This window comes from Nematocida displodere, assembly GCF_001642395.1.
Source record: "Nematocida displodere strain JUm2807 chromosome Unknown 2, whole genome shotgun sequence".
In the NCBI taxonomy this organism is placed as follows: domain Eukaryota; kingdom Fungi; phylum Microsporidia; genus Nematocida; species Nematocida displodere.
In genome coordinates this window covers 282674-310668 of record NW_027138156.1, presented here as the reverse complement: position 1 = coordinate 310668, position 27995 = coordinate 282674, and the positions used below count along the sequence as shown (strand labels likewise).

At 49.2% G+C, this 27995-nt stretch overlaps 22 protein-coding genes across 22 annotated transcripts; 12 read left to right on the top strand and 10 right to left on the bottom strand.

Moving 5' to 3' along the window:
• Window positions 1-130: 130 nt before the first annotated feature.
• Window positions 131-2248, top strand: NEDG_00764 (molecular chaperone HtpG; the record flags this gene model as incomplete). Its single annotated transcript, XM_067688182.1, has 1 exon — window positions 131-2248. The coding sequence occupies one exon, from the start codon at window positions 131-133 to the stop codon at window positions 2246-2248; it is 2118 nt and encodes a 705-aa protein (XP_067544279.1).
• A 223-nt stretch (window positions 2249-2471) lies between these two features.
• NEDG_00763 (uncharacterized protein) lies at window positions 2472-4478 on the bottom strand (the record flags this gene model as incomplete). The annotated part of the gene is made up of 1 exon (XM_067688181.1): window positions 2472-4478. The coding sequence occupies one exon, from the start codon at window positions 4476-4478 to the stop codon at window positions 2472-2474; it is 2007 nt and encodes a 668-aa protein (XP_067544278.1).
• A 195-nt stretch (window positions 4479-4673) lies between these two features.
• On the top strand, window positions 4674-5498 carry NEDG_00762 (uncharacterized protein; the record flags this gene model as incomplete). Its single annotated transcript, XM_067688180.1, has 1 exon — window positions 4674-5498. The coding sequence occupies one exon, from the start codon at window positions 4674-4676 to the stop codon at window positions 5496-5498; it is 825 nt and encodes a 274-aa protein (XP_067544277.1).
• A 75-nt stretch (window positions 5499-5573) lies between these two features.
• On the top strand, window positions 5574-7817 carry NEDG_00761 (DNA replication licensing factor MCM4; the record flags this gene model as incomplete). The annotated part of the gene is made up of 1 exon (XM_067688179.1): window positions 5574-7817. One exon carries the CDS (start codon window positions 5574-5576, stop codon window positions 7815-7817), a length of 2244 nt encoding a protein of 747 aa, XP_067544276.1.
• Window positions 7818-8086: 269 nt separating this feature from the next.
• Window positions 8087-10066, bottom strand: NEDG_00760 (vesicle-fusing ATPase; the record flags this gene model as incomplete). The annotated part of the gene is made up of 1 exon (XM_067688178.1): window positions 8087-10066. The coding sequence occupies one exon, from the start codon at window positions 10064-10066 to the stop codon at window positions 8087-8089; it is 1980 nt and encodes a 659-aa protein (XP_067544275.1).
• A 65-nt stretch (window positions 10067-10131) lies between these two features.
• Window positions 10132-12321, top strand: NEDG_00759 (protein transport protein SEC24; the record flags this gene model as incomplete). The annotated part of the gene is made up of 1 exon (XM_067688177.1): window positions 10132-12321. One exon carries the CDS (start codon window positions 10132-10134, stop codon window positions 12319-12321), a length of 2190 nt encoding a protein of 729 aa, XP_067544274.1.
• A 61-nt stretch (window positions 12322-12382) lies between these two features.
• NEDG_00758 (uncharacterized protein) lies at window positions 12383-12676 on the bottom strand (the record flags this gene model as incomplete). The annotated part of the gene is made up of 1 exon (XM_067688176.1): window positions 12383-12676. One exon carries the CDS (start codon window positions 12674-12676, stop codon window positions 12383-12385), a length of 294 nt encoding a protein of 97 aa, XP_067544273.1.
• Window positions 12677-12683: 7 nt separating this feature from the next.
• Window positions 12684-13487, top strand: NEDG_00757 (uncharacterized protein; the record flags this gene model as incomplete). Its single annotated transcript, XM_067688175.1, has 1 exon — window positions 12684-13487. One exon carries the CDS (start codon window positions 12684-12686, stop codon window positions 13485-13487), a length of 804 nt encoding a protein of 267 aa, XP_067544272.1.
• NEDG_00756 (geranylgeranyl transferase type-2 subunit beta) lies at window positions 13447-14658 on the bottom strand (the record flags this gene model as incomplete). The annotated part of the gene is made up of 1 exon (XM_067688174.1): window positions 13447-14658. One exon carries the CDS (start codon window positions 14656-14658, stop codon window positions 13447-13449), a length of 1212 nt encoding a protein of 403 aa, XP_067544271.1.
• A 197-nt stretch (window positions 14659-14855) lies between these two features.
• On the top strand, window positions 14856-15881 carry NEDG_00755 (adenosine kinase; the record flags this gene model as incomplete). The annotated part of the gene is made up of 1 exon (XM_067688173.1): window positions 14856-15881. The coding sequence occupies one exon, from the start codon at window positions 14856-14858 to the stop codon at window positions 15879-15881; it is 1026 nt and encodes a 341-aa protein (XP_067544270.1).
• Window positions 15882-16393: 512 nt separating this feature from the next.
• On the top strand, window positions 16394-17080 carry NEDG_00754 (2S proteasome subunit alpha 4; the record flags this gene model as incomplete). The annotated part of the gene is made up of 1 exon (XM_067688172.1): window positions 16394-17080. One exon carries the CDS (start codon window positions 16394-16396, stop codon window positions 17078-17080), a length of 687 nt encoding a protein of 228 aa, XP_067544269.1.
• Window positions 17081-17103: 23 nt separating this feature from the next.
• On the bottom strand, window positions 17104-17562 carry NEDG_00753 (small subunit ribosomal protein S27Ae; the record flags this gene model as incomplete). Its single annotated transcript, XM_067688171.1, has 1 exon — window positions 17104-17562. The coding sequence occupies one exon, from the start codon at window positions 17560-17562 to the stop codon at window positions 17104-17106; it is 459 nt and encodes a 152-aa protein (XP_067544268.1).
• A 47-nt stretch (window positions 17563-17609) lies between these two features.
• NEDG_00752 (uncharacterized protein) lies at window positions 17610-19139 on the top strand (the record flags this gene model as incomplete). Its single annotated transcript, XM_067688170.1, has 1 exon — window positions 17610-19139. The coding sequence occupies one exon, from the start codon at window positions 17610-17612 to the stop codon at window positions 19137-19139; it is 1530 nt and encodes a 509-aa protein (XP_067544267.1).
• A 58-nt stretch (window positions 19140-19197) lies between these two features.
• Window positions 19198-20451, top strand: NEDG_00751 (uncharacterized protein; the record flags this gene model as incomplete). The annotated part of the gene is made up of 1 exon (XM_067688169.1): window positions 19198-20451. One exon carries the CDS (start codon window positions 19198-19200, stop codon window positions 20449-20451), a length of 1254 nt encoding a protein of 417 aa, XP_067544266.1.
• Window positions 20452-20556: 105 nt separating this feature from the next.
• NEDG_00750 (uncharacterized protein) lies at window positions 20557-22287 on the top strand (the record flags this gene model as incomplete). Its single annotated transcript, XM_067688168.1, has 1 exon — window positions 20557-22287. One exon carries the CDS (start codon window positions 20557-20559, stop codon window positions 22285-22287), a length of 1731 nt encoding a protein of 576 aa, XP_067544265.1.
• A 103-nt stretch (window positions 22288-22390) lies between these two features.
• On the bottom strand, window positions 22391-23083 carry NEDG_00749 (uncharacterized protein; the record flags this gene model as incomplete). The annotated part of the gene is made up of 1 exon (XM_067688167.1): window positions 22391-23083. One exon carries the CDS (start codon window positions 23081-23083, stop codon window positions 22391-22393), a length of 693 nt encoding a protein of 230 aa, XP_067544264.1.
• Window positions 23084-23551: 468 nt separating this feature from the next.
• Window positions 23552-24031, top strand: NEDG_00748 (uncharacterized protein; the record flags this gene model as incomplete). The annotated part of the gene is made up of 1 exon (XM_067688166.1): window positions 23552-24031. The coding sequence occupies one exon, from the start codon at window positions 23552-23554 to the stop codon at window positions 24029-24031; it is 480 nt and encodes a 159-aa protein (XP_067544263.1).
• A 71-nt stretch (window positions 24032-24102) lies between these two features.
• On the bottom strand, window positions 24103-24942 carry NEDG_00747 (uncharacterized protein; the record flags this gene model as incomplete). The annotated part of the gene is made up of 1 exon (XM_067688165.1): window positions 24103-24942. The coding sequence occupies one exon, from the start codon at window positions 24940-24942 to the stop codon at window positions 24103-24105; it is 840 nt and encodes a 279-aa protein (XP_067544262.1).
• A 9-nt stretch (window positions 24943-24951) lies between these two features.
• Window positions 24952-25158, top strand: NEDG_00746 (uncharacterized protein; the record flags this gene model as incomplete). The annotated part of the gene is made up of 1 exon (XM_067688164.1): window positions 24952-25158. The coding sequence occupies one exon, from the start codon at window positions 24952-24954 to the stop codon at window positions 25156-25158; it is 207 nt and encodes a 68-aa protein (XP_067544261.1).
• Window positions 25159-25172: 14 nt separating this feature from the next.
• On the bottom strand, window positions 25173-25568 carry NEDG_00745 (uncharacterized protein; the record flags this gene model as incomplete). Its single annotated transcript, XM_067688163.1, has 1 exon — window positions 25173-25568. The coding sequence occupies one exon, from the start codon at window positions 25566-25568 to the stop codon at window positions 25173-25175; it is 396 nt and encodes a 131-aa protein (XP_067544260.1).
• A 157-nt stretch (window positions 25569-25725) lies between these two features.
• On the bottom strand, window positions 25726-27006 carry NEDG_00744 (uncharacterized protein; the record flags this gene model as incomplete). The annotated part of the gene is made up of 1 exon (XM_067688162.1): window positions 25726-27006. One exon carries the CDS (start codon window positions 27004-27006, stop codon window positions 25726-25728), a length of 1281 nt encoding a protein of 426 aa, XP_067544259.1.
• A 35-nt stretch (window positions 27007-27041) lies between these two features.
• NEDG_00743 (uncharacterized protein) lies at window positions 27042-27959 on the bottom strand (the record flags this gene model as incomplete). The annotated part of the gene is made up of 1 exon (XM_067688161.1): window positions 27042-27959. The coding sequence occupies one exon, from the start codon at window positions 27957-27959 to the stop codon at window positions 27042-27044; it is 918 nt and encodes a 305-aa protein (XP_067544258.1).
• Between the last annotated feature and the right edge of the window lie 36 nt (window positions 27960-27995).

Below are 27995 nucleotides of genomic sequence, written 5' to 3'. Positions count from 1 at the left end.
GCAGCGTTTCGATGTTTCGATGTTTCGATATTTTGATGTTTTGATGTGACGATATTTTGATATATCTCGATAGGTTTTAGAAAAGTCTGGAAAAGCCAAAGCATAAATTTGTTTTTTTTGCTAAAATTTTATGGCAGAAAATATCAACGAAAGAACAGACATACCCGACTTTGAAATACAAAAGGTTATGGAAGAAGTAAAAAAAGAGCAACCCCTCGACAACACCAACACCAAGGTTCAGTTCGACTCCAGCGTCGTGCACGAGGCTGAGGAAGAAGCCCACCACTTTGACGCCCAGGTAGATAGCTTGCTAAGCATTCTTATCAACTCGGTCTACTCAAGCAAAGACTACTTTCTGAGAGAGCTTGTCTCAAACGCCTCAGACGCCAACGACAAAAGAAAGAGGCTAGCCAACTCGCAGGGAGAAACCATTGACGAGGAGCTTACCATTAAGATTGTTCCCAGCAAGGAGCAGAAGACAATTACAATCACTGACAACGGAATTGGAATGAGCAAGGCAGACATGATCAACTATCTTGGAAGCATTGCCACCAGCGGAACCAAAGAGTTCAAAAAGAAGCTCTCAGAGTCGGAAGACAAAGACATGGGCGCACTCATTGGACAGTTTGGTCTTGGGTTCTACTCAGCCTTCCTTGTTGCCGACCAGGTCGACGTTATCTCCAAAAGACAGGAGGACAGCGTCCACATCTGGAGCAGCCGGGGCCCAGGCGGGTTTGTTATTGCCCCCTACCACTCAGACGCCCCCATTGGCACCTCAGTTATCCTCCACATCTCAGAAAAGTGCCAGGAGTACCTTGAGGACAAGAAGCTAGAGGACCTAGTGAAGGTGCACTCAGCATTCATTGAGCACCCCATCTATCTGCACACCCTTACCACCAAGACCAGAAAGGTGGCTAAGAAAGAAGACGAAGCAACCGAAGTAAAGGAGGAGTCAGATGCAGTAGAGGAGGAGATGAAAGAGGAGGAAGAAGAAACCTACACCGAGGAAGAAGACAAACACCTCAACTCGCAAAAGCCTCTTTGGGCCAGGAACCCCAGAGAAAGCAAGATTTCAGAGGAAGAGTACGAAACCTTCTACAAAACCTTCACCAACGACTGGGAGAAGCACTTTGCAGTAAGCCACTCGCACATTGAAGGTGACGTAGAGATGCAGGTTCTTCTCTTTGTCCCAAGCAGACCACCTTTCAACATGTTTGAGAAGAAGACCAAGGCCGACAACATCAAGCTCTACGTCCAAAACGTTCTTGTTACCAGCGACTTGTCAGAGGCCGTGCCCGAGTGGATGTCCTTCGTTCGCGGAGTCATCGGCTCCAAAGACCTCCCCATGAACGTCTCCCGAGAGATTCTCCAGGGAAAGAACGTCATGAACCTAATCAAGAGGGTGCTGGTCAAGAAAGTCATTGACATGGTCATTGACATCAGCAAAAACCAGGAGGAGTACCAGAAGTTCTACAAGAACTTTGGCAGCAGCCTTAAGCTTGGCATCTACCACGAAACAGGCGAAACCCCAAAGAAACTCGCCTCCCTGCTCAGGTTCCAAACCACCAAGAGCAACGGCGCCTACATCTCCCTTGACGACTACATCAAGAACATGAAGCAGGACCAGAACCAGATCCTGATCATCACGGGAAACAACAACCTTGAAGAGCTTAAGAGCTCCCCATACTTGGACGGGTACCAGGACTATGAAGTCATTTACATGGACGACAACATCGACGAGTTTGTTGTTCAGAGCCTGGGTAAGTACAAGGACATTGAGCTCCAGAGAATTACCAGTGAGGGAGTTACCCTCCCAGGACAGGCCAGCATGGAAGAGGCCCAGGCTGAATTCGCCACCTTCCTGACCAAGGCCAAGGAAGTACTTGGAGAGGACGTTGAGAAAGTTTCTGTCTCAGCAACCCTTAAAAACGCCCCATGTACTGTAGCCAGTGGAAAGTACGCCTACTCCCCAGCTATGCTAGCAATTATTAAGTCCCAGCCAGGAGGACAGAACAACCCAATGCTCTCGGGTGGGTTTATGAACAAGAAGACTTTTGTGATTAACCCCAGCCACTCCATTGTGGTAGATCTTAAGGAAAAGCTTACATCAGGCGATGACGAAGGCTTTGCCACCGGTCTGAGGCTCATCTTTGAAACATCTCTGCTTGAGTGCGGCTATCCCCTATCAAAGCCTTCTCTGTTCACCGCCAAGGTGTTCAGCTACATTGAGGCAGGTCTTAAGAAGTAGGTGTGCAGCGTAAAGTAGCGCAGCGCAGCATTCGGGATACGAAATAAACAAGTCAAACATTCGGGATACGAAATAAACAAATCAAAATTAACAATCAAATAAGGTTCAGGTTCGGGTATGGTCGAGATCCGGGTATGGTCGAGAGCGAGAAGGTTTAGTGTGGTGCTGGTTTATTCAAGGACTATGCATGGGGTTAGGTTTGGACTTGGACTTGGGCTTGGGGTTAGCTCTGGAAGGTGGTAAAGAAGGCATGCAGTGTGTCTTGGAAGTCTTGTTCATAGACGTCTCCTGCAAGTGTCTTCATAGCTTCTAGGTTGCTGTACCCTTGGTTGTAGTCTTTGTGCTTGATGGCATCTTCAATGAGTCTTTTTCTTGCGGCATAGTGGATGGTGGTGCTGGTGGTTGGGAGGGTGTCTGTGAGAAGAAGCTTGATTGTTGGGATGGTATCAAGTGTTTTCATTTGCGAGAGCGCGTCCAGAAGCGCTTCTTTGGCCTTGGCGTCTGTTTTGGCAGCCAAAAGAAGCTTTTCAATCCACGGAGTTGGCAGTTTTTTGGTTTTGGTGTAGATATGAACAATAGCCTTGGCTGTGTATTCGTAGTAGGCAAATGAGAAGGAGTAGGTGAATAAATGTGTGCACTCTTGGGTGAAGTTTCTGGAGTAGGCCGTTATTTTTCCCAGAAGAATTTGAAGAAGTTCTTCAATCTTTTCCTGCTGGATCAGAACGGCGTGGAAGGCCGTTTCGGTCTTTTCGTCCCCGCTGTTAAGCTTTAGCGAGAGTCTAAGTATTTTTTCTGCCTCGGAGTACTGCTGGGTCTGGATGTGCGAAAGCGCCAGAAGAAGAAGACTGTCGCGGTCCTCGACCTCAAAGTAGTAGTCTTTGAGAATAACAGCTGCCTCGGCTGCTTTTCCCTGGAGGATGAGGTGGGTAGATAGTGTTTTGGCGTACTTTGGGGTTTTGAGCAGCATAAAGGCCTCTTTTAGAGTGTCTGTGCACTTTTGCACCTCTCCAAGCGTGTGGAGCAGTCTAGCTAGCTCAATTTGGAGGAACGTAGCTGCTGTGGTGGTGGGCGTGCTTGCGGCAGTGCTAAAGAGTGCAGAGGCCTCACTGGCTAGTTTCTGGACGTCTAGCTTCTCTCGGGTTTCTTTAATTCGGGCTTCCAGTAGGGGAATGACCTCCTTCTTTCTCTGGACCAGACACATAGACTGGATCAGTTGGTCTATTTCCCCGTGCGTCTCAAAAATGGGAATGGCAACAACGTGGGCCCCCATCCGAACCATTGCGCTGGCAAAAAGAAGCTCTCTCTCCCTGGGCGTGGACAGCTCGGAAGTCTGGTCTACAGCGTGCTCAATCAGAGCGAGGGCTGCAAGCGGCCTGTCGTGCAGTGTTTGCGCATAGACCAGAAGAGCCTCGGCGGTAAAACACTCGTTGTTCTCTGCTAGCACGGTCTTACAGATAGCTGCTACATACTGGAGTATGTTTTGCTGGTTTTGGGCAGTTGGCGATGTGTCAAGAAGAAGGTGTTTTGCGCTGAGAAGAAGAAGTTTGAGCTGGTGGTTGGTTAAGTTGTGTATCTCTCTTTCCTCCTGCGGAAAGATAAAGTACCTGTCCCCGCTTTTCAGGTCTTTTTCCAGGGAGTCAAGTGCTGATACGGGTGCAGGGATCGGGGCAAAGAATGTGTCTACTTTGCAGGATATAATGGGCACGGCTTCTGTTTGGCCCTGATACATTATTCCAGGCTTCCCTACAAAGGACCAGTCTATCTTTAAAAGGTCTTTAAGCATATATATCGTTTCTTTCTCAACTTCTCTAAATCTTTCTTCATCTTTAACGGCTGTAGCTATCTTTAGCTTGCTAAGCAGCAGTGTTGCTACTTTCTCACTGTCTGCTGTTCGGGCCACTTCCTCATCTATTGCCTCCAGGGTTTGGGTTGCATAGTGCAGTAGCTGTGCTGACTGGAAAGACACGCTGCCTAGTATGGTAAATATGCTTTCAGGGAGTGTGGCGTACTCGTTTGAGGCGAGTATTTCAGCAGCTGTGCTCTTGAAGCTGTTAAACACTTGCACCACCTCTATCATGTGTTCGTTTGACGAGTGGGCAAAGGTTCTAATCTTTGCAAACATCTCACTCTGTATCTCTGTTGTGGTCTGGGCGTTTTTGGTGGCCTTGTACCTTTCGAGCGCGTTTTTAAGTCTTTCTCCGGTGCTGACGCCCATTAGACTTGCTGCCATGAAAAAATTGCAAATGATCGTCTGTGGTTGTCGTTGTCTGCGGATGTGTTCGTTTGCGGATGTGTTCGTCTGCGGATGGGTGTATTTGGGCTAGGCCAGACCTGTCCATATATCCAGCCACCTGGACGCCTATCTCACACAAACCATGGTAACGGGATAAAACATGGATATATACCCCGACTGGGGCAAGAAAACATGGAAATAGTCTTTCACAGCAACAAATGTGCCCTGAAAGATGCCTTGCGAATTATGCGGCGGGCCAAGAACCCGTGCTGGAAGAAAAGGCAGCAAATGGTAGACTATTCCTCAGGTCTTATCTGCACAAACAAAAGCATCATCTGCCTCCACGAGGGAATATCAACAGAGGACCAGGCAGAGTTTAAGAGGCTTGTCGACCAATTCGCTGCCATATCTCAGCAGGCAGAAGACAACAGGCACAAATGCTTCATCTGCCTAAAAGACTGTCTCGCTTCCGAGGTGGGGCCCGCAGGGCACACAAATGTGTTAAACAAGCCCGAAGAGCTCTCTACATTCGCATTGACCGATTCCCAGCCCGCAAACCCCGAAAACCCTGAAAACCCCGAAAACCTTACCAATTCGGAGCCCACCACGATTGTAGCCCGAACAAACCCCGAAACACTGCCATTGGCTTTAGATCACGAGGTGCTGCAAATAGGCAACGAGCTTAGAGGCATCCTCGAAGACGCTTCCATGCCTGCCACCGAGGCAGCCGCTAGTGATGCTCGCACAGAGAACGTTGCAGAGGTAGCTGGGCGCCTGGAAAGAATGGCAACCACCGCCAGCTTTATTGAGTCCGTGGTAACTCTACAGAGCGAAGGGCTCGAACGATCTGCGTATGAGACAGGGGTGTCGTACGACCACTCTGCCAACAATCTTTTAGAACTGGAAGAGCTTTTAGAGCGTAAAAAACGAACACTTCTGATAAAACGGTGGATCGGTGCAATTCTTGTTTTTTTCTGCTTTCTGTCTCTTCTTTTTTTAAAGCCATTTCTGCTATGAATAAATTCTGCTATGAATAAACCATCCTGAAAGCGTACCTGTATTTGAACTTGTAGAATTTTAAAATTTACACCAATGGTAGAAAGAGACGGAGAGAGCAGTATGCACTCGCAGAACTCATTAGCCTTCTCGTTTGAAGACGCAAGCCAGCTAAACGTTAGTCTAGGCCAGAACCACGCGTCGTACCACACGGACACACACGAGGCAGATGAACTGGGGTCAGAGATTCACAAGGGCTCGATTTGTACTCTGGAAAATGTAAGGGTTGTGTGGGGAACGACTATCAACATTCAGGAGACAATTGAGTTGTTCAAAGACTTTATTCGGACATACACCACCGAAGAAACGGCGTACCACGAGAGCAGAAAGCTTTACATCGAGAAGATAGATGAAATACACGAGGTCGAAAGCCCGGTGCTAAGAATCGACTGCAGCCACATGAACAAGGAAAAGTACCAGAAACTTCTCAAAGAGATAGAGCTCTATCCAGTCGAAATTCTTCCATTGCTGGAAATAGGCATTATGGACTTGTACCTAGAGAAGTATCCCCAGGCACAGACAAGCATCCAGATTCTTCTGGTAAACATAGGAAAGAAGAGGGAGATAAAGGGTCTTGCGCCGATAGATATTGACACAACCGTGGAAATCCAGGGGATGGTGACCAAAACCAGTGGCATTATCCCAGACATTCTTACGGCCACGTACGTCTGCACCAAGTGTTCGCACACGCTCAAGGCAGAGGTGGTTCGAGATGTAATAGCAGAGCCGGTGGACTGTGCCTGCGGGGAGAAGTTTTCAATGGAGATGGAGAGCACGCTTTGCAAGTTTCAAGACAAACAGATCATCAAGGTCCAGGAAATGCCAGGGTCTACCAAAGACGGGCTGGTCCCAAGCACAATCACCATCATAGCGGAAAACACCGGGGTGGACGCGTTTATTCCGGGGGACAGGGTTAAGATATCTGGGATATACAGGGCGGTGCCCATCAAGCTGAACTACATCCACCGAACGATCAAGAGCTCATTCAAGACCTACATTGAAATGATCAGCTTTGCCAAGATCTCGCACACCGAGGAGCCAGTTGAGGACGCTTTTGTGGTTCTGGAGCAGATAGAGCAGCTAAGGGTGCAGCCAGACATCTACGAAATGCTTGCAGAGTCGCTTGCGCCCTCTATTTATGGGATGCTTGATGTAAAAAAAGGTCTTTTGCTGCAGCTGTTTGGGGGAGTGACCAAAACCCTTAACGGGGCCCGTTTTAGAGGAGACATTAACGTTCTGCTTGCAGGGGACCCCGGGGTGGCGAAGAGCCAGCTGCTTCTGGGGGTGCACCGCCTCACAGACAGGGGAGTCTATACCTGCGGGAAGGGGTCAAGTGCCGTCGGGCTAACAGCCAGCGTCTCAAGAGACAGCGACAGTGGGCAGCATATCTTGGAGTCAGGCGCGCTGGTTATCAGCGACGGGGGCATTTGCTGCATCGATGAGTTTGATAAAATGGGAGAACAGACCAGGAGTGTTCTCCACGAGGCAATGGAGCAGCAAACAGTCAGCGTAGCCAAGGCCGGCATCATCACAACGCTCAATGCCAGGTGCTCCATCCTGGCAGCTTGCAACCCGATCAACAGCTCGTACAACCCGAAAAAGAACATTGTTGAGAACCTGGACATACCCCCCACCCTGCTCAGCCGATTCGACATTGTCTGTCTCCTTCTTGACAAGATAGAAACCAAAAGAGACAGGCAAATAAGCGACCACATTATCAGGCTCTACACGGGAGACGCCGAAACAGCCATCCCGCCCATTGAGCGATCCATTCTCAAGCAGTACATCAAGGAGGGAAGAAGAATTATCCCAAAGCTTACCCAAGACGCCTCAGAAAGGGTTTCGAGGGGGTACCAGGAGCTCAGGCAGCTAGGGCACGGAAAGAGTGTTACGGCCACCACGCGGCAGCTTGAAAGCATCATCAGACTGAGCGAGGCCCACGCAAGAATGCGGCTGGCCCAAACGGTGGAGGTCCAGGACGTAGAAGAAGCCATTCGCCTGATCAAGGACTCTCTCCACATTTACGCCATTGATCCAGTCACCGGGCGCATTGACATGGAGCTTATCCACACGGGAAAGACAACCGCGTCTCTTCAGATGGAAGAAACGCTCAAAGAAGAGATCCTCAAACTGCTTGGTAAAGGAACAACCATTCCCATCCTGCTCGAAAGACTCACCCAGAACACCCGTCTTACAGAGAAGGGTCTAAGATTCGCACTGACCGAGCTCCAGGAGGAGGGAAAGCTGATCCTCGATGGTGTGAGTGTAACGCCTAACTAAAAACCAGTAGATAGATAAGCAAACCCCCCCGCCTTTTCATTCGTGTACTGATTTTTCATCAGATAAGCTTCTTGTGGCAGTCTCACCGGCCAAGTCTGGGTTTTGGTCAACCACTATGAAACCCCGAAACCCCGAAACCCGAACCAATAAATATTCTAACATGTCCACAGATACAGATAGGCCCAAACGCGGACCATACTGGTCTTGAAAGCCCGGAAAGAAAACAAGCACTGCCCTTGTGTATGGTACTGCCCTTGTGTATAATAGGTTTATTGGATGATTTCTCGGATCGTTTGGTTGATGTTGCAGGCAATGGAGGTTTGCGAGCTAAACCAGGCCTTATCTTCTTTAGAGATGGGGGAAACAGTGACATGCTCGTCAAAAGACCTTAGAATGCCAGACTCTTCCATGAGCGACGCATCGGCGGTGGTGCCAATCACCAAGACGCGGTACTTTGCTTGGTTTTTTGCAAATATCTTTATCGCCTGAAGAACAGAATTGGAGAACCTGGGGCCAATGGCAACGTAGTCCATTAGCCCTTCTATATCGTCAAGAACAACAATGGACTCAGAGCTCCGATAGGCATCCTTAAAGGTTTTCTTGATGTAGATGACTTTTTCGTGCTCTTCCTTACCAACCAGGTCCCTTGGCGAGATAACCCGGATGAAAGGTATCTCTGAGTGCTTCGCAACAATCTCGGCAATCGTTGTCTTTCCAACGCCCGGGTGTCCTGAGAGCATGAGCGAAAGCGTTTGAGAAAGCTTTCCATTCTCTTTGTTCTTGAGGCGCTGAACCATCTTCTCTCCCTCGGCAATGGCCTTCTTGGCGGAGGGGTAGTGGTAGAGGGGTTCTGGGAGGCGGAGTGATTTGCTCACTCCAAATGCAGGAACGGTCTCTTCCAGAGCCTGCTCAAAGTCTTTCATGCCAATAACCACCTCTTCCTTTGTTCGCTGCGATCTTTCCAAAGCAAAGGAGGCTGCACTTTTTACCAAAGCTGTTATCTCTGCACCTGTGAAGTTTTTTGATTTGCTTGCTAACACGGGCATCTCAACGTCTGCCCCAAGGAAACAGTTCTTTTCCATCTTGTTGGTGTGGATCTGGAGTATTTCCAGGCGCCCGTGCTCGTCCGGGAGGGCTATCTCAATGTGGATCTCAAACCTCCCAGGCCGGAGAAGCGCATCATCGATTAGGTCGAGCCGGTTAGTCATTCCAATCACCAGAATATTGTTCAAACACTCAACACCGTCCAGCTTTGACAAAAGCTGATTGACTACCTGATCACCAACACCGTTAGAAGATCCTCTACTTTTGCAAATGGCATCTATCTCGTCAAATATGATTACGTGCAGTGGGCTGGCATCTCCGTACTTTTTGTAATCGTTCTCTGCATCCTCAAACAGCTTTCTTATGTTTTCTTCGCTCTGTCCAACATACTTGTTAAGGATTTCAGGGCCGTTAACAATTTTTGGGGGGGCGGTGTTAAGCCGTGTGGACATTTTTCGGGCAATTAGCGTTTTTCCAGTGCCTGGGGGCCCATAGAGCATGATACCTTTGATGTGGGTGATGCCCATTTTTTGGATGAACTCTGGGGGGTAGGTTCTTTGGAGGAAGGCCCGCCTAAACATTTCTCCAAACTCTTTCTCCAATCCGCCTATCTCTAGCTCCTGCGAGTTGAACTCTGAGCTGATTTTTAGCTCTGAGCCTGCACCAACCAGCGAAATCCCTGGGTGCGCTCCTATCTCTAGCTCTGTGTTTGGCCGCACCACCCCAATGATGGCTTTGTCGACCGTTTCTATCTCCTCAATGGTACAGATAAAGAGCAACGCTCTTTTTGCGCCTGGGTCGTCGGGCATGTCTTCCGTGCCAATTATCAGGCATATCTGCTGCCCGCGGGTTAGGGGTATCCCTTCTATCTTGCTGAGAAAAGCTTTCTCAATGGTGTCTTTGCTTAGCCGTGGATGCTCTCCCTTCTTCGTTTTTATTGAGAGGGAGATAGCCACTTTTGAAATAACTGAACGCGAGGAAATGCTCATAGTCACTACCTCAATAACGCTCCCTTCCTCAGCCCTGATAAGGTCCCTCTGAATCTGTGAAAGGGCTAGTGTTCCCGTGTTTAGGGACTCGTCCTTTTCAACTCTAAAAACATACCCATTGATGGCACAAAAGGTGTCCTGGTATTCTCCTGAGATGTACACTCTGTTTGTGTATGCGTGTATTGGTTTTTGCATCTTGACCACCGTATACTTCATCCTCGTAATTTTTCTGTTTATTTTTAATGTCCTTTTCTCTTTTATTTAGATTTAATTTTAGGAGTATGTTCTCTCATCCACAGGACCAAGACATCCACAGAGACAGAAAGACAAACACTCCAGGCATAGCGCCTCCACTCGCGACAAAAACCACCAAGGTAGATGCCAAAGAGAAGGATATTTTTGACAAGCTTCCTTCAGTGCCTCTCGTTATCGAGGGGGACAAAGCCAAGGCAAAAGAAGGCATAAAAACAGTGACCCCTCCATTTTCAACCACCCACGAAAAAGACGCCGACCCGCTAAGCTCGCACCACGACCTGGTACGTTCCAGCATGTACATAGTTCCTGCAGACGAAGACTTGTTTGAGCTAGTTGGGCTGCCAATGCTAGTTACTTTCCAGCCCTTCAATGAGCTAGTTCCAGTGCCTGAGTACCGGCTGAAGGATTTAGTTCGGTGCAAGGGGTGCGGCTCTTTTCCCGTGCCCGATTCTTCCCTTCCCGTTGACAGGTTTAAGTGCAGTCTTTGCGGCTTTGTTAACGACATAATGACGGACTCTCCCTCTTTTAGCTCGCATACGGTTGATTACATCGTTGATGGGAAGCAGGCCCTGAGCCAGCGCACCTGGTATTCGGGGGAGAGTCTGCCCCGAACCAGCTCCGTTCTTCTGCCTTCGTGCCGGAAGTGGAAGGAGCCGTGTCTGGTTTTTGGGCTTGACATGTCAGTCACTTCAAAAGGTTCTCCGGGGTATGCTGCGTACATCGATGGGATGAAGGACATCCTTAAATCAAGGAACTTCTCTTTGTTCTACAAGCGGTTTTCAGTGGTAATCTTTGGCGAGAGTCCCTGTGTTATCTCAGATAGCGAAATAGGCTTCTCAATCAGCGTCCTTGAGAATGTGGAGAGCAAGGGAGAAGGTTCCCAGGAGTCTGTTCAGGGGATATGCTCCCCTCTATTCATAGACACAGAGAACCTGACAGAAGAAAGGGTTGATGAGCTGGTTGGGATCATTGAAAACCTTTCGACAGGGCAGACCGATATGTTTGCTGGTTTGGTGGCTGCAATGCAACTGGTGTCTTACACGGGCGGGGGCAAGCTGCTTCTTTGGCTGGGAAGTGGAAGGTACACGCTCTCTTCGGGACAAACGATCCTTCAGACGGTGATTGACTGTGGGCTTAGCGTTCATATTTTTACCAGCGAGAAGAACGAGCTAGAAAACGTCACAATGCTTTCATACGGCACCGGGGGAAGTGTTCAGAGGGAAGGCATCCAGGCATCTCTTTCCGACGCCATCATGAAGAATAGTTACTTCAGGTGCAGCGTGCGTGTAGTGGGAAGTAATGGGCTGAAGAGAAGGAGTATTTACAGCAATGGAAGTTTTGAAAATATTTCTAACGTCTTTTTCCCTGAAATGTCTTCTTCAACGGCTTTTTCAGCAAGTTTTTCAGTTGATGAGTTTTTGAAGGAGGGTGTTCCTGTTTTTGTTCAGTGCATTGTGGAGTACGTCGATCTTGCCGGGGACTACCGCACCAGGGTGATTAACTTGCGGCTGAAGGCGAGCCGGCTGATCCAGCAGATCTTTATCGGCCTTTCATTTGACGCCATGTTCTGTGGTCTCTGCAAGTACATCTGCTCAGAGCCTGTAAATATGCTTGAGAACATCAGGAAGGCTGAGCGGGCTCTGGTAACTTCTTTGGTGCTCTACAAAAGAGCCTGTGCCAAAGACACCTCACTAACCCAGCTGGTGCTCCCAGACCCCCTCAAGCTCTTGCCCGTGCTGCTGCAAAGCGTGCTCAAGTACCCAAAGATCCAGCTAAGCCTGGCCTGCCGAACGGAGATGGCTGGGGAGATTATGCCTCTGTCCGTTGAGAGGACCTTTAGGATGTTCTACCCCCGGCTTATCAGGATTTCAGCGCTCTTCACCGTCTCAGATGTTGAAGAGCTTGCAGGCGAGAGGCTGACCATGCGCCACTTGTGCGAGGAAGACAGCTACTTACTTGATACGGGGTCTAAGGTGGTGCTTTGGTTTGGGCGCGGCGCTGTTGACTTCATGGACGAAATGATGAGCAGTGAGGTCGTTACTGAAGCCATTTCCAGGCTCAGAGAGATCTATGGCGCCCCCATGAAAGTCTTCCAAATGATCCAAGGACACCAGGATGCAGACTTCATTGGGTATATGGTTGAGGACCAAATGGGAGGGTACCCCAAGTACCAAGAGTACCTAACAAGTCTTCACGGCAAGATAGTCAAGCACTAGCCGGCAGCAAGTAGTCGCAGCAAGTAGTGCAGCACTGAATAAACATAAACCATTTTGCCAGTTACTGTCTGTTGGTCTGGGCCTGGGGTGGTTCGGGGTAGAGGAGGGCATCGATGTAGGCTTTGAACTCGCGGGAGGAGGCGTGGGTTGGGGCGCGGCGGAGTGCAGAGAGCTCGTCTGGCGTGAGGGCCTCTCTTATGCCGGGTTGTTCCAAGAGGGCATCAAGTGATAAAGTCTCTCCGTTCTTGATGGCATACGCTTTCTTCCGGTGCTTAGCTCCTTTCACGTGGTCAATCCAGCCTGAAGGGCTCTTGTACTTGATAGATGCTTGGCATGTTTTACAGAAGTACCCCATAAAAAGAATGAAAGAAACTTGCGAGGTTTTAGAGGAGGGCGGTGTTATTTGCGCCAAAACCACCAATAGATCCAAAGTAGCCATTGTCGTGGTGGGGGGCCTGGGGGATGGCCTCTTTACCATTCCTTACGTCCAGCCGCTTATGCAATTTGGGTATGCCCACAACCTAGTAGTTATTACTGCTAAGTTCCGGTCAATGCCTCACTATGGGCTGTACACCATAGAGGATGATGTAAGTGACCTTGAAAGAGTGAACAGGCTCTGTGACACCTCGTCGTTTGAGAAAGTGTTCATGATTGGGCACTCAACAGGGTGCCAGGTACTGATGGAGTACATCCAGCGCCAAGCTAACTCAAAAGAAACCATCATCCTCCAAGGTCCCGTCAGTGACCGAGAGTATGAGGAGTCCACCAACCCCATGCTGCACGCCCAGTTAGAGGCAGCTAAGGCCTCGAAAGGGGTGCTTCCATTCACCCATAACCACCAGCCAATCACCGCCGAAAGGTTTCTTGATCTCTTTCAGAGGGGCGGGAGGGAGGACTGGGTTAGTATTGGGGGGTGTACCAGAGGACTGAACCCACACGAGAGAGAGATGTACTCTGTTATCAGCAGAAAAGACGAATATCTTCGGGTGGAGCCCGAAACACTTCGCACGCATCTTGAATCAATCACCGGGATGAAGAAAGTCTTTATAGTAGATGGGAGACACTCTCTGGAAGGTGCAGAGGAAGTGTTTTTGGACGTTCTTCTCTCCTTGGGCGTTGCTGGGCCTAGTCGCAAAGACAAAGAGCAAGGGGGGGGAAAGAGATAATGATAGCTTTTTCTTCAATCATTTTAAGGGCAATCAGTGAGAGAAAAGTGTGCAAAAGATTTGGTGGCTGATCGGGCCGATCAGAGAATCCACCGTTTTTTGACTCGCACGAGACAATGTATGCCTTTAGCTTTTCTTTGTCGATGTAATGCTCCTTTTCCAGCATCATCAGTGAAGAGTACCCCCAGAAGCTGTGGCAGATGTCTTCCTCTCGATCGATGCGGCCGCTAAGGCCGCCGGTAGGCTTCTGCTGCCAGGCCAGGAAGGAGCCAGACTTCTCAGGGTCAAGAAAAGCCATTTCACCAAGTAGGAAAAGTGCCGAAACGGCGCAAAAAACATGGGCAGAGTGCGACTCACATTCAGGTTCTACACCAAAACCTCCATCAACGTTCAGGCAACTGCCAATGTAAGCTAGGAGAATAGCCTTCACTGGGGGGACAATGACAAAGATGTCCTGTTCATTGCTCCCAGCTAGCATCGATAAAAGAGTCTTAGATGCGACATAGCAGCAGATGGTTCTAATGTCCAGCTCTTTGTAGGCGTAGCCTTGAAGCTTTCCATCAACAATGATTGTCTCTAAAAAGGCGTTACAAAGAACAAAGTTAGGAGCTAGCTCCTTTTCCTTTTTGGGACTAGCTTGGTCGGTGCTTTTGTCAGTATCAGTGCCAGTGCCAGTATCAGTATCGGTGCCAGTGCCAGTATCGGTGTCAGAACCCGAACCTGAGCCCGAACTGGACTCATCTAGGTTTATGCCGCTGTGGAGAGGTTCTTCAAGTATTTCCTTAAGGTGGTCGTGAATGGTAAACTCCCCCGCCCTTTTGTCTTTGGGAGACTCAGGCGATGGAGCATCTTCTTTCTGGTAGTACTTGGTGTAGGTCTCACGGTTACCTTTCAAAAGATAGAGTATTTGTATGGCAGAGAGGGTGGTTATGGCCGTTGTGGGGTAGCCTCTGTTTCCTCCAAAGCCTCCGTCTTTGTTCTGGCAGCGGCAAACAAACTTACGCACCCCCTCAGAGAGTTCTTCAATCAGGACCACCTCGTCAAGGATCTTAAGAGAGTTGAGCATCCAATAAAGGGTGTTCATTCGTATGTGTTCTGATAGGTAGTACAGCCTCGTCTTTTGTGAAATACACCTAAGGATAAACTCTCGGTGCTCCTTGTTGTAGGTCATTAGTTTATATTGATTCAAAAAGGCTATAAGGGTTAGTTCGGGTTTGTGCGGGTTAGGGATCGAAAAGACTAGAAGTGGTGCCCTGGGCCAGATATTAAAGATCTGGGTTGGGTTGGGCCACAATTGGCCAAATAAGGTCACAATAAATATTTTCAGTTTCTTTAAACGATTTTTTGCAAAAATTAACTTTTACGTACATGGCAAGGATACTTACACTATGCATACCTTTTGTGGATATTATCCTAAATCTGTCCAATCTTGTCTATGACATGGGAATCCCAGTGAACGGAATGACTCTTTACCATATGCTTAACGATACAGATAGGCAGATGCTACACTCGCACCTGGATGATGATACCTTGTTGAAAAAAGGTCATGGGGGAGTATGCTACAACACGGCGATCGAGGTAGCCAAAAGAGGAGCATCCATCTACCATGAGGAAAAGGTTACGTCAGTCTTTGTAGGACCTTTTTCAAACAGGAAAGCATCTAACGAAGTCTTTGGCGAGGCACTTGACGGAATGGTAGCCAACCTGAAAGTTGTTTCGGAGCAGGTTAAAACAGATCCTGCCATCTGCTACCTTCTTCTTAACGAAGAGAACAGAGCATTCATTACCAAGCCATCTGCAGACTTAGTTATTAGTGAAGACCTGGTTGATATGCTCTTTGATGAGATTGATAATGGAGCCCAGGAAGATGGCGCCACCCTTGTTTACCTTGCAGGGTACACGGCCGAGGCAGAAGACAACTTAATCAAGGTCATTGAAAAGAAGAACGCTGGAGAGCTCAACTCCCTTCTTGTCTTTAACCTTTCAGATCCCGGAGTTCTCCAGCGCTCGTTCCAAAAGATCTTGCCGTTCATTGAGGCAAGTGACTGGGTAATTGGAAACAGGGACGAGTTTATCGAGCTCTTCACTCAACACCACCATGGCAGGCATCCAAACAGAAACGACCAGGACAGAGAACTCCTCCACTTTCTCAGAAGAACTATTGGTAACTTTGTGATGACCAATGGGGGAGGATTGGTCCAGGCCTCTTTCATAGAGGATGGAAGACAGGTATGTGGTGAGTACATGCCACCCAAGCAGAAGGTAACTAACGCTTCAGGGGCAGGAGACGTCTTTGCAGCCACCGTTCTTATTGGCATTGTCACTGGAGGAGACATGCACGCTGCTATTGAAGCCGCCATTCGTAGAACTGGTGAGTTTTTGGCCCTGAAGTAATCAGTCCCAGCCTCGGTCCCAGTCCCTTGGTGCATCAGTCCCAGTCCCTTGGTGCATCAGTCCCAATCCCTTGGTGCATCAGTCCCAGTCCCTTGGTGCATCGACGTTGATTTTCAAAAATCCATTGCGTTTTTATAGTCCAGTGAACCTTACTTGACTACCAAATAAGAACCTTACTTGACTACCAAATAAGAACCTTACTTGACTACCAAATGGGAACCTTACTTGACTACCAAATAAGAACCTTACTTGACTACCAAATGGGAACCTTACTTGATTAGCAAATAAGAACCTTACTTGACTACCAAATGGGAACCTTACTTGACTACCAAATGGGAACCAAGCTCTAGTCTTAGAACAATAAATCTGATGCCACCACTGCACCTAGGCATACTGACACACTGCCACCCGAACAACACACCCGAGCACACTGGCACCTAGCACAAAAAAAGGAGCAAAACAAGCCCACCCCAACCGACTACTATTAATTGTGTATTTATTTTTAAATTACAATGGGGAGGTACGACCAAGCTCTGTCAGTATTTTCGCCAGATGGAAGAATCTTCCAGGTAGAGTATGCACAGCTGGCCTCAGAGAGAGGATCTCCAGTGATTTTCTTCTCTGACGGAAAAACCATAGCTGTAGCTATTGAAAAAAGATCCGAAAGCAAGCACAAGATTCTAAGCGACCTGGACAAGTTCCGGGAGGTAGAAACAGGCATCTACCTCACCTTTGCAGGTATCTGGCCAGACAGCCTCATTCTAATCGACGAAGCTATTATGATTGCTCGGGCGTACGCCTACAACACCGGAGAAAAAATAGACATAAAGAAGCTAGCCCTGGAGCTAAGCGACTACGTTCAGAAGTACACCATTACTGGAGGATACCGGCCCTTTGGCATAAAAATGGTGCTGTTTGGATTTGCAGAAGGCGTTCCAGTCATTACGCTCATTGAGCCAGATGGCAACTATGCGATGTACAGGGGAGGCGCCATTGGGCAGAAGAGCGAGAAAGCCACCGAGGAGCTAGAGAAGCACCTGGACCTGCCACCGACCACGGCCGTAGCTCGGGTTCTCTACACGGTAGCCCAAAAGGACCCGAAAAAGATGTCTTTGTACGAGATAACCCCGCGGATTGCCACGATTCTTACCGCCTCCGAAGTAGCTGAGATAGTTTCCTCGTTCGGGACAACACAATAAGTAAAGGAGTAAGTGCGCTGCGTTTATTTTGCTTCGTCCGTTAGCACAGTTGTGTAGCACTTGGCACAGAAGTGACCCTCTGGAGAACTAGACATGAAGATTTCAGGGCCGCATCTCTCACATGACCTTTTCTGGATAGTTACGGTTCCGTCTTTCTCTACTTTGAACTGTGAGAGGCATGCCAGCTTTATCTTTGGCTTGGGCACCTTAACCTTCTTGGGGGTGGTGTAGGCCTTTCTCTTCTTCTTTTTTCCTCCTCCCCGGAGCCTGAGCACCAGATGAATCGTGCTTTCCTTCTGAATGTTGTAGTCTGAAAGTGTCCTTCCATCCTCAAGCTGCTTTCCGGCGAAGATAAGTCTTTGCTGGTCAGAAGGTATTCCCTCCTTGTCCTGAATCTTTGCCTTTACGTTCTCTATTGTGTCAGTGCTTTGGACGTCAATGGTGATCGTCTTGCCTGTAAGCGTCTTTACGAATATCTGCATTCAAGGGTGCTAAAAATTAAAAATAAAACTAGACGCTCTATTTTTTCATGGAGGCACTGAAGAAGTTTCTCCGCGTTAAGAGAAAGTCAGAGTACTTAACGGACAAGGGAAGAATAAAACTAACGAAGAAAGACAAAACAAAGATCACCCGCTTCAAGAACAACAAGGCGATTGGATTCTTCCAAGTGCAGAGAGAAAACTCCACCAGCTTTGTTTGCCAGTTACGCGAAGACCCCCTCCCATCGCTGCCCAGCAAGCCAGAAGTAAGAAACAAAAAGACTGAGCACCGAGAAGAAGCCTTCATCCAGAAGCAGAAGAGAAAAAGAAGGGTTCTTGATGCCCAGCCCAAAGTTGAAGATCTTGAAGATCTTTGGGAGAACCGCGAGGGAGAAAGCGAGCAGGCCGATAGAAAGCTTAGCCGCAAGACGCTTAGGCCGAGCTTTGCCGATGCATACGACCCAGGCCAAGGCCTCTCGCATCTGGCTACTACGCGAGAGGACATCTGGAAGCACGTCCACTTTTACCGCGAAACAATTAGAAGGCCCCGCATCTATGCTTCAGAAATAGACGCGCTGAACAAAAAGCTTGCCCCGGTCAAGGTCAAGGTTCCTGCCGACCTAGAGCTACCAACCGAGACGTACATGTCTCTCAAGTACAAAGAAAACATCAGAGACGTCTTCATGCTCTCTAAGGGCATCTACTACGTCTGCGTGCACAGTTCGTCTATTTCAATCAGAGACAGCGACCTACACCTGCCCACCCGAACCATTCGGCTTGTTTCCTCGGTGGACAGCCAGGACGTTCTCATTCGGACCCTTTCCATCTCCCCGGACGAAACAAAGATGGCGATTATAACCTACGGGTACGGGCTAGTCCTTCTCAATGCTTCGGAGCTGGTGGACAGCCCCGAGCTGACCCGGACCTTGGACGTGGACAGCGGGCAGGGGCACACACGGCTCTTCCCGGGCAAGACCTTCAGAAAAGGCGCCTGGCACCCGAAGAACGTCTACTTTGCAGCTATTTTGCACGGGCAGGTGGCTATAATGAACGTTAAGAAGGAGAAGGGGATGATTTTCTACAAGGGCGACCAAAAGATCCAGCAGGTAGACTTCCACCCAACCAAGAACCTTATTATTCTCACAGCCCCTTCAAACATCTTCTTCTACACCATTTCCACCAAGAAAAGACTTACCAAACAGACGATCAACCACATTTCAGGTGCTAATGTGGCCGCTCTCTCCTTCAAACTTGGTCTTCTCTATGTAGGAACGGGAAGCTCGCAGGTCCAGCTGTTCTCTCTGGGCAGCGACTATATGGCCACCTTCGTTCGGGCCATCTACGCCAAAGACGTGCCCAGGAAGATACTCCTCCACGAGAGGTACGGGTATGCAGCCGTCTTTGACAAGTCGCCCACCTTCATCGTTTACAACAACGTTCATGTCCCCAATGCCCTGCCCAAGGAGAGGGCCGGGGCCATTCACAAGTACAGCACTTCGTACCGGTCAGGAACCTTCCACCACCACCGCCCTCTTGGAATGTTCTCACAGTCCAACGCCCTGTCGCTGCTCTCAGCTTAGGAGCAGCCCCGGGCCCAGGCACCGGCCCAATTAATGAGACCTAGACAAATACCAATTAATGAGGTCTGGGGGAGAGCATAGGTCAGAGAGTGAAAAGGAGTTCTGCCACCAGTACAAACAGACCAGAAAAGAGTTTGTTAAAAAGCCAACGGAGGAGCTAGCAGCTAAGCTTCTGCGAATTAACTCGGAGGAGTGCCTGGCATACGATTTCCTGAAAGAGACCCTTGAGCTTGCCACCTTTAAAAAGCAGCTTTCTCTTAGTGAAGAGCTTCTCACCCGGCATCCTAAAACGTACACGGGGTGGTACCATAGAAGGTTCATCATGGGCATGCCAGGTGCTCCGCTGGAAGAGCGTCCCAAACCCAAACCCAAACCTGAACCTGAAAACGAAAAACAGCCACACGAGCCCAGCCCTAAGGAAAAAGACCTTTCTTTTGTTGCCTCGTTGCTTGGGAAGGATAGCCGGAACTACTTCTGCTGGACGTACGTCAACAAAGTGCATGGGTCACCCAAAGACTTCTGTGCCAAGCAACTCGCCCAGTCCCCACACAACTACAGCGCTTACCACTCACTCTTTCAGGCAGGCACCTACCAGGAGCTAAAGGATAGGGACGTAGAAGAAATGGGTGGAGCAGGCCAGGACACGCTTGGGCTGTGGCTCTTCTGGCAGAGCAAAGAAGAACTGCAGCGATTTAACCAGACAAACGTCTATGCCAAGGTGTTTGCCGATCGAATCTCTTTTATCTTTAGGGAAGCAACCACGGCTAGGATCGCAATTAGCCTAAAAGAAGCGGGGAGCAAGGCTTTGGAGTACCAAGAAGACTACAAGAAAACAGCCACGCTGTTCTTTAGCCAGGAAAAGTTTCAGTTTAGCGAGATTGAGAGTATTACGATCCAAATGAAAAAGGCTACCGAGGAGATCAATCTAGCCCAGGAGTATACACCAACCCAGCCAGAGTTCTTAACCAAAGCTCTCAAGACCGCAAAACACCCTGCAGCACTTTTTCTTCTTTTGAACTACCTAGACCAAAAAGGAAAAAAACACGTCATAACAGAGCTTATGAACATAGATCCGCAAAGAAAAGGGATGTACTTGGAAATGCAAGAGTACTTTTTGGTTTTTAGAGCTGGACAACCCGAACCAACCCCACCACCCAAAGACCCAGCCAAGGACGGAGACACGGACCCAGCCAAGGACGGAGACACGGACCCAGCCAAGGACGGAGACACGGACCAGGCCGGGGCTGGGACACCTCAAATAATACCCAACCAGGCCACCCCAGAGTCTGGGACTAGCCCAGAACCCGAATAAAAAACGTTGGATTAGTGTTTTCCCAAACCAACCTAAACCCGAGCCCAAACCCTTACCAACCCGAACCTTTAAATTTTTAAAGATAGCTGGAAAAGTGTTCTGACAATGCACCCAGTCACACTTCTTAGCATGTTTATCAGATGCTTACTGCTCTGCACAGATACTTCTCTTTGTAAAGGGGATAGGAGCACTGGAAGAGAGGCTATACTGCTAAACCCCACCGAGTACACCGCCCAAACCCTAAAGTTCTTTGAAGAGTACAGCACAGGACTTGATAGGCACATAGTTGAGAGAAAGGTATACATAATGAAGAAACAGGGTGAAAGGGTGGTTAAACTGATTGGCGACCATGGTGTGGTAGACATTCCGCCACAAATGACTCCAGGACTTGAGTTTGTCTCCCTAACTATTACCATCGCAGTGAAAAACAGGACTATTTGCTTGCTCCAACAACTGCTCAGTTCTCTGGGCCCCATCCATGCAGATCTGCTAAGTCTGCACTCCTGCGCACATGAAGGGATAGACCTATCAAACGCCGTGGACCTTTCGACAGATTTTCAGGTGGCTAGTGTCAAAATAAGCGCCTTAAGGATGGTTAATGTGTCCTGTGCGGTGGTTTGCCTCTTCTTGGCCCGAACCAACACAAGCCAGTGCGTGCTAAGCCTGTATTTGGACTGCGTTGATGGACTGACCTCGCTTGGTGCCCTGGAGGCCTACGCGGACTTGGGAACTCTTCAGGGTCTGTACCTCCAGAACATGCCTTGGCTGGAAACCCTTGATTGCAGCCTTCTTCAGCAGAACAGGGTGGTTAACTGTTTGTCTCTTGATTTTAGCCTGGATCATTTACTGATATCTGAAAACACTAAAAAAGCAATCGCCTCCAAGCCCTGGAAAGAGATGCGCTGTGCATGGATCCACTGGGAAAGACTCAACCTACCCGATTCGCCCATTAATGTTGAAAAGCTCTCTTTAGGTGGACTCTTTTCACCGTTCTTTGCCAGCCTAGCCCGAGCACTAGCCCGACACAGTCCTCTCGAGACAACCCCTATCAAGCTTCCCAATCCATACGTCACGCGTCTTACTCTCTACCACAAATTCATCTATACTCTTGACAACCTCTTAGAGTTCTTGGGTATATGCGCCTGGACTCGCAGATACTTCTCCAGGATAGAAGTTCTGGATCTAAGATGCTGTGTTGCTCGTGGTGAGGTTTTACAGCACCTAAAAACCAGGGTGTTCACGATAAAAGGGCTTCCATACCTGAACCTTATTCGATTTAACAACCAAAACCTCGCAATGTACACCCTGCCACTCACTGCCCCAGCTATCCTTTACATTCCCCATGACGCGTACGACGACTGGGAGAATGGAAGACTCTTGCGTAAGCTCATGGAGGCGTACAAAACACCCATGGAGCAGGTGATGAAAGGTCCAAACAAGCACCTTTTCTTTCCAAGGAAGCAATCGCGACCACCCACACTGCACCCCGGCCAGGTTTCTTCAGTTGTGGGCCTCCACCTATCCAGAACCCCAAACAGGTACATTTGCGTCATTGACCAAGAGGGCCACACTCTCTGTGTTGAGTGTTTAAAGGACCTGGCTAGTAGGTGTGCTCGGGATAACCAGATACTTGCCTGTCCCTGGTGCAAGGTGCCTCTTGCTATGCCTTTCTGCAAGTTTATCGTCACTAAAGGTCTGGACACTACCTATGCCCTGCACTTTGAAGATGTCCCAAGTACTTCGAACACTCCAAACACCCCAAACACTCCGAACACTCGAAAAACCAAAACCTTACTTTCTTTTACAAAGGAAAGGTTTGGTAATAAGTCGGGATAGTGCATGCCACATACTGTACCACACTACCAAACCACCAGCCACCACACACACCACACACACACCACACACAAGGCAATAAATGGATCATAGTTCTTTATTTGTTCTAAATCAGAGAGAATCTTCTGGGACGTGGTTTTTCTCCAGAAAGCATCTTCTTCTGAGAGACCAGGTGCCGAACGCGCTTGCTAGGCTGAGACTTAGCTGCAGGTGTTGTAAGAGATGATCCCATCTCACCAAGGGTCTTTGTGGCCAGTGAGTCTGAAAGAGTGGCAAACTTTTCCACAAGCAGGTTCAGCTTTTCGTCGATTGATGAAAGAAGACCTGTGTCAGACTTGGCAGCAGCAGGCTTCTTCTTTGATGCCTGCCCTGGTGTAAGCCTCTTCTTCTCTGATGAAGCCTTTCCAGTGGACATACTGCTTCCCAGAAGAGTGTCGTAGGAAGAAGGCGTTGCCAGAAGCATTTCTGGGACTTTCTTGGGGATATCAAGTTCTTCAGCGTACTTGAGAAACTCTTTGAGTGTCTCGTCCTTCTTATCCAGAGCACTGGCCCCCTCGCCAAGGAAGCTATTGAGAAACATCTGGTTGTCGATGTTCGGGTCTTCTGTGGCCTTGGCCTGCTTAGCCTTGGGCTTCAGAGGGGCTGCGGTTTTAGGAAGAGCCTTAGCTGCCAGGCGGGGGTGGAGCTTCTCTGAAGCCTCTTTCTTATCTGCAACCCGCCGCTTAACCAGACCCGAGCGGGTGGCAAGGGTGCTGGAAGCGTCCTCGGACTTTTCAGTCAGGCTGAGTGCTAGAATCATTGGGGCAAGAGTGAATGTAAGCAGTTTCTTCATATTTCTTCATTAGCCTCCCCTCTATATACCCCACCCTAATACACTGTTTCAGGTTTAGCCAATCATTAGGTGTCATAGACTGAAGCAGCCATGGCAATATCAAAGCGTCTTTAGAACAATGTTTATTTTGGGTGCCACAGAGAGTGGACTGCTCTCATCATACGATGAAACACGCCCTTTCCCCTACCAGGCACATGCGAGGACCCTGCAGCTATTGAGGAGCTGTGAGAGCCAAGGCGTCCCAGTGACGTAGCTGCCTCAAAACTAGCATTTCGAACGCGCTTTTTGCGGTGGGTTTCACAAAGGTTTTTAATCAGCGAGGTTGTTTCTTCTTTTATCTGTGCCTCTTCTGCGTTCATGGTGTTGTTGTCCCCGGGGTTGTCTATATATACGTCTACCAATAGCTGAGATTTATTAGCTATTTTTTTTAAGTCCATGAATAAGTCGATAAAGAAGGGAAGCAAGTTGCTAGAAGCGATTAAAAACGACGTGGAAACAATCAAGCTGGATGACATGCAAGACTTTTACGTCCGCAAACAAAACACTACTTTTGCCATCAGAAACGTTCAGGCATACCACGTCTCAGGCACTGAAATGGTCATTGTCCTTGGCGCCCTTGATCTAGCCTCAAAAACAGCCCACCAGTCCCACGCCTCAATGCAGCAGAACCAAGCACCCCAGGCACTGCACCAGGAGCCAGAGCAGGAAGCAGAGTCAGACGATGAAGATTGCTGCGACGAAGTCCACGACGAAGTACCAGCGGCCCAGGCCAAGGAACAGGCAGCAGACACCTTCACAGAAGAAGACGTTTCCATTGTCGTCACCCAGGGCGACGTTTCCAAAGAAGCAGCCATTCAGGCCCTCAGAGAAAACGAAGGTGATCCTCTCATGGCCCTGATGTCCCTTGGAAAGTAATAAATCGCTGGTTTTTGGGTGTGGCGCGTTGTAGGGTAGTGGGCAGGACACAGTAGGCACTACGCTAAGGGCTATTTATTAAGAATAACCGTTATACTGTTCTCTTTGAAGTAGTCTATAACAGAAGGGGTCACTAAAGTATCTGAGAACTCGATCAGTCGAAGAGTCGTCCTGCAGGCATCTAGGAGGTCGTAAAGCTTCAGCGGAAGAACATAGCACTTGGTAAGTCTTATTTCAACCACAGGATGCTTAGCTAGCTCTTTGATGACCCCGGGGGTGATATCAACCTGGTCAAAGTACGCCACTCTAATGAGGGGAATGCACTGCATAACGCCAACGACGTCAGCGTACCTGATGGCAAAGGTACAGTCTTTGTACTCGTCCCAAAAAATAAGAATGTTGGCGTTGTTGATTCTTATCCGGCGACGCCGCACTTTGAGCAGGTCGATGACACAGTGCTTTATCTGCTCGACCGAAGACCCAAGGATGTCAATGGAAAGCGCGTTTTTGAAAAAAACGTCTCGGTACCTTCTTATCTCCGAATCCTCCAGGATGATTATTTTCCCGAGCTTTATTACCTCCCAGAGCCTGTCAGTTATTTCGGTGTTTCTAACCCGGACCTTTTGGATCGTGCAGTTACTTGCATGCCCTTTGGTTTGCATAATACAGGAAAGATCCAGGGTTCCTATGTCCCCAGAGAGCCTGGAGAGGTTAATGCGGTGCCTGGTCTTGATCTTTCTCCCCGAGCAGATCTTGCTGCTAATGGGGTAGGCTCCTGTGGGGAGGTACTTGGAAAGTTTGTAAATAAACCAGCCCGAGAATCCCTCAATGTACTTCCACGGCAGCAAAGACTCTTCCCTCTTTGTTGCTGGGAGGAGACTGACGCTTCTTCTTCCTCCAAGGCGCTTCATAAAAATTTAATGCTTGCTAAAGCAATACGAGCGCTAACCACCGGAACGGTTGAAGAAAAAGACGGAACGAGGCACCAAGGACCTTTCTCCATTGACAGAAAAATGAACATCAAACTATCCCACACTCTTGTCAAAGGCACACAGCTAAGGTACCTTGTTCTCTCAGATAAAGACCTAGAGCGCATCCTAGGGTGCTGCAACGGGGCAGGGTCCTGATAGGGTCCTGGGGGTCACACTAGTCCCAGGAGTACCTTAGAAAACGCACTGACTATGCCAACAATAACGGTGCCACAGAGTCCATAGACTAGGTAGGGGGTGGTAAAGTCTGGGATGATCGACCTTTCCTGAATGCTTCCAGTGTGCCACCCCCCCTTGGTGTAGACAACAACATCAGCTAGGGGTATGCCAGCCTCACTGCTTAGGGGGGTGTCTCTTGGCACTTTGAGTCGGTAGGGTATTGAGGTGCCTCCGCGGGCGACAATCGCTCTTCTGGTGAAAGCGTGGGTGCCTGTAAGAGGAAGGGCGTACTTGGAAAAGGAGACAGCTACGGGGGCATCTCCTTTCAGGACAAGTTCTCTGCAAAGGCCTGCCCCTGAGCACAGGGCTAGTATGGGTCCTACTCTCATGGTAAATAAAAGTTTATTGCTAGACTAGACAAGGTTTTGGTACAGCCCCCAATGGCCCCGGCCCCGGCCCAGAACCTTAAGCCACACTACCCCGACCCCGGCCCAGAACCTTAAACCACACTACCCCGGCCCCGACCCCGACCCCGACCCAGAACCATTAGATGAACTTCTTGTTAACGTAGTCAAAGTCAAAGTCGTCTATCTCTGATGCTCTGGGAGAGTGTGGGCCCGGTGATTCTAGCCACTCGTTTCTTCGCTCACTCCTCGCGTGGTCCTGTGGGTCGTCTTTTCTTGGACTATCTACATGGCGGTACCTCAGGTGCTTGTCCTGGGAGAGTGTCTGTCTTGGGTTAGTTCGGGTTAGTGTGCCCGGGGCAATTGTCTGGATAATGGGTCGTTTCGGCTTCTCAGAGGACGTTGGCGGGGACTGGTAGACAGGTGCTGGTTTTCTTGGGGTGGCTGAGATGTCGCAAATACACTTCAAGTCAGCGTGGTAGATTTCAAGGAGCCTTTTGGTGCTGTCGATGTACAGGTCGATCTGTGTCGTTGAGGTAAACTTTCTTCGGGTGATGAACCCACCAATGGCTGTGTTGATGATCTCTCCCTGGCGAAAGACTGCCTCTATGTGGTCGGTGTTAGCAATGGCGTTGATGGAGTAGTGCAGGGACCCGCCAACAAAGCGGATGGTGCGGTAGACTCGGTTGGCCCCAAGTCTTTCAAGTCCTGGGTAGACTTCTTTTTGGTCGTTGCTCCTGATGCGGTTGTACTCTTTAATGACGGCACTAATTTGGGCTTTTTTCTTCTGGGGCGGGTCTATCCTTATCAGGTCAAGCTTTTTAAGGTTGTAGTCCTGAACCTTGAGAACTTCAAAGACATCCTCGCCTGGATCAAGACAAACGGCATGTGTTTTGGCTAAGATAGAGGACTCTTCAAAGTCCTCTGTTTTTGTTGAGAGCATCAGGGAGGGGGTGTAGGGCATGCCTGCAAAGGTGCCTTTTAGAAGCACGCGGTGTACGACTGCCTCGGTGTCCCGAAGGTCAACTACCTCCACAACGATGTGGTTGTCGTAAAACGGGTAGTCTCCTCGGTCAAGGAGGTCAAGGAGGTAGGGATGCACCAGGTTCTGGTTAATATGCCCGAGCAGGTTGCCAATGACGTCGGTGTACTGGTGCCTAACGCCCTCTTTTTCAATGGGACCAACGACCACGAAGTCTGGGTGCAGGGAGATGCTGAAAATAGCTGGAATGTCCTTAAACCTTTCGATTGGGTTGTGTGCGATAGTGAAGCCTTTAAGATCTTCCCATTTCCTTTTTTGGTTTTCATAGTACTCGGCGAACCTTCTTTTAAGCTTGTTGGCGTGAGCGTCTTTAAAATCTCCCAAGCTAACTTCTTTTCTTACTTCAGCCTCAAGCGCAGACTCTGATACCGCTTTCTCCATTTTGTTTTCAGCAAAACAGAAAGTAAAAGGATTTATTATGTAGCACAGCGTCGGTGGCATATTTGCCTGGTGGGTGAGGTTTTTACGACCAAAGCATCCTTGAACGACCAGCACTCTTCTTCATCGCTCCAGATAATTTCAAAAGGGTCTTTACAAATTGTGCATCGCTGGGAGCGGTCTCCTTTTACAGGAACGTTTTCTATCTTCCCGTGGTGCATCGACTTGAGGGAGACAGGCGCGGCTTTCTTTTGGGCAGCTGCCCACTGGGAGGCTTCGAGGAGCCAAGGCCGCCACATAGCACCTGAAAGTTTCTTATCTATCTGGCTCCGGCGCTGGTGGTGCTCGTCGTGCACCGAGAAGAGCTCAATGGAGGCAAAGCGCATCCCACAGACCTTGCACTGGGCCGAGGAGGCGTAGAGGGTTTTAACGGCCAGCGGGAGTCTTGGGGTGGTGAGGTAGTCTCGGGTGAGGAGGGGCTCTGTCGACTCTGTCCGTTCCTCGTGGGCGCTTTTGGTGTAGTAGCGGTACGATTCGGCGTACGCCTGTTTGTCGACCATCTTAAAAAGGAGGAACTCGGGGGGGAAGGGGAAGAAGCCTTCTTTTGGGAGGCTTTTTTTCTTCTTGGCGTTTTCGGGGTTTCCGTTGGCGTTTTCGGGGTTTGTGTTTCCGTTTTCGGGGTGTTCTTTGGGGTGCGGCCTTTTTTCGGGGCGCGATTTGGGGGCCGGCTGCGGGGCGGCGTAGGCTGGGTGGCCCTGGAGGGCTGTGAGGAGCAGCTTGAGCGCTTCTTTTTTTTCGGGGTGCTGTGAGAGGATGGCGCCGTTGATTGCTTGGAGGATTTCTTTGGCGTGGTGGTCGTTGGTTTCTGCAACGGCCTGAAGGGCTCGGATGGAGTACTTCGTTGCTAGGGTGCTCCTGGTGATAAGGTCGGTGTATTCCCGTGCTATTCTGGTCATAAAAAATTATTGTCTTTCGGTATTAATAGGCAGCGA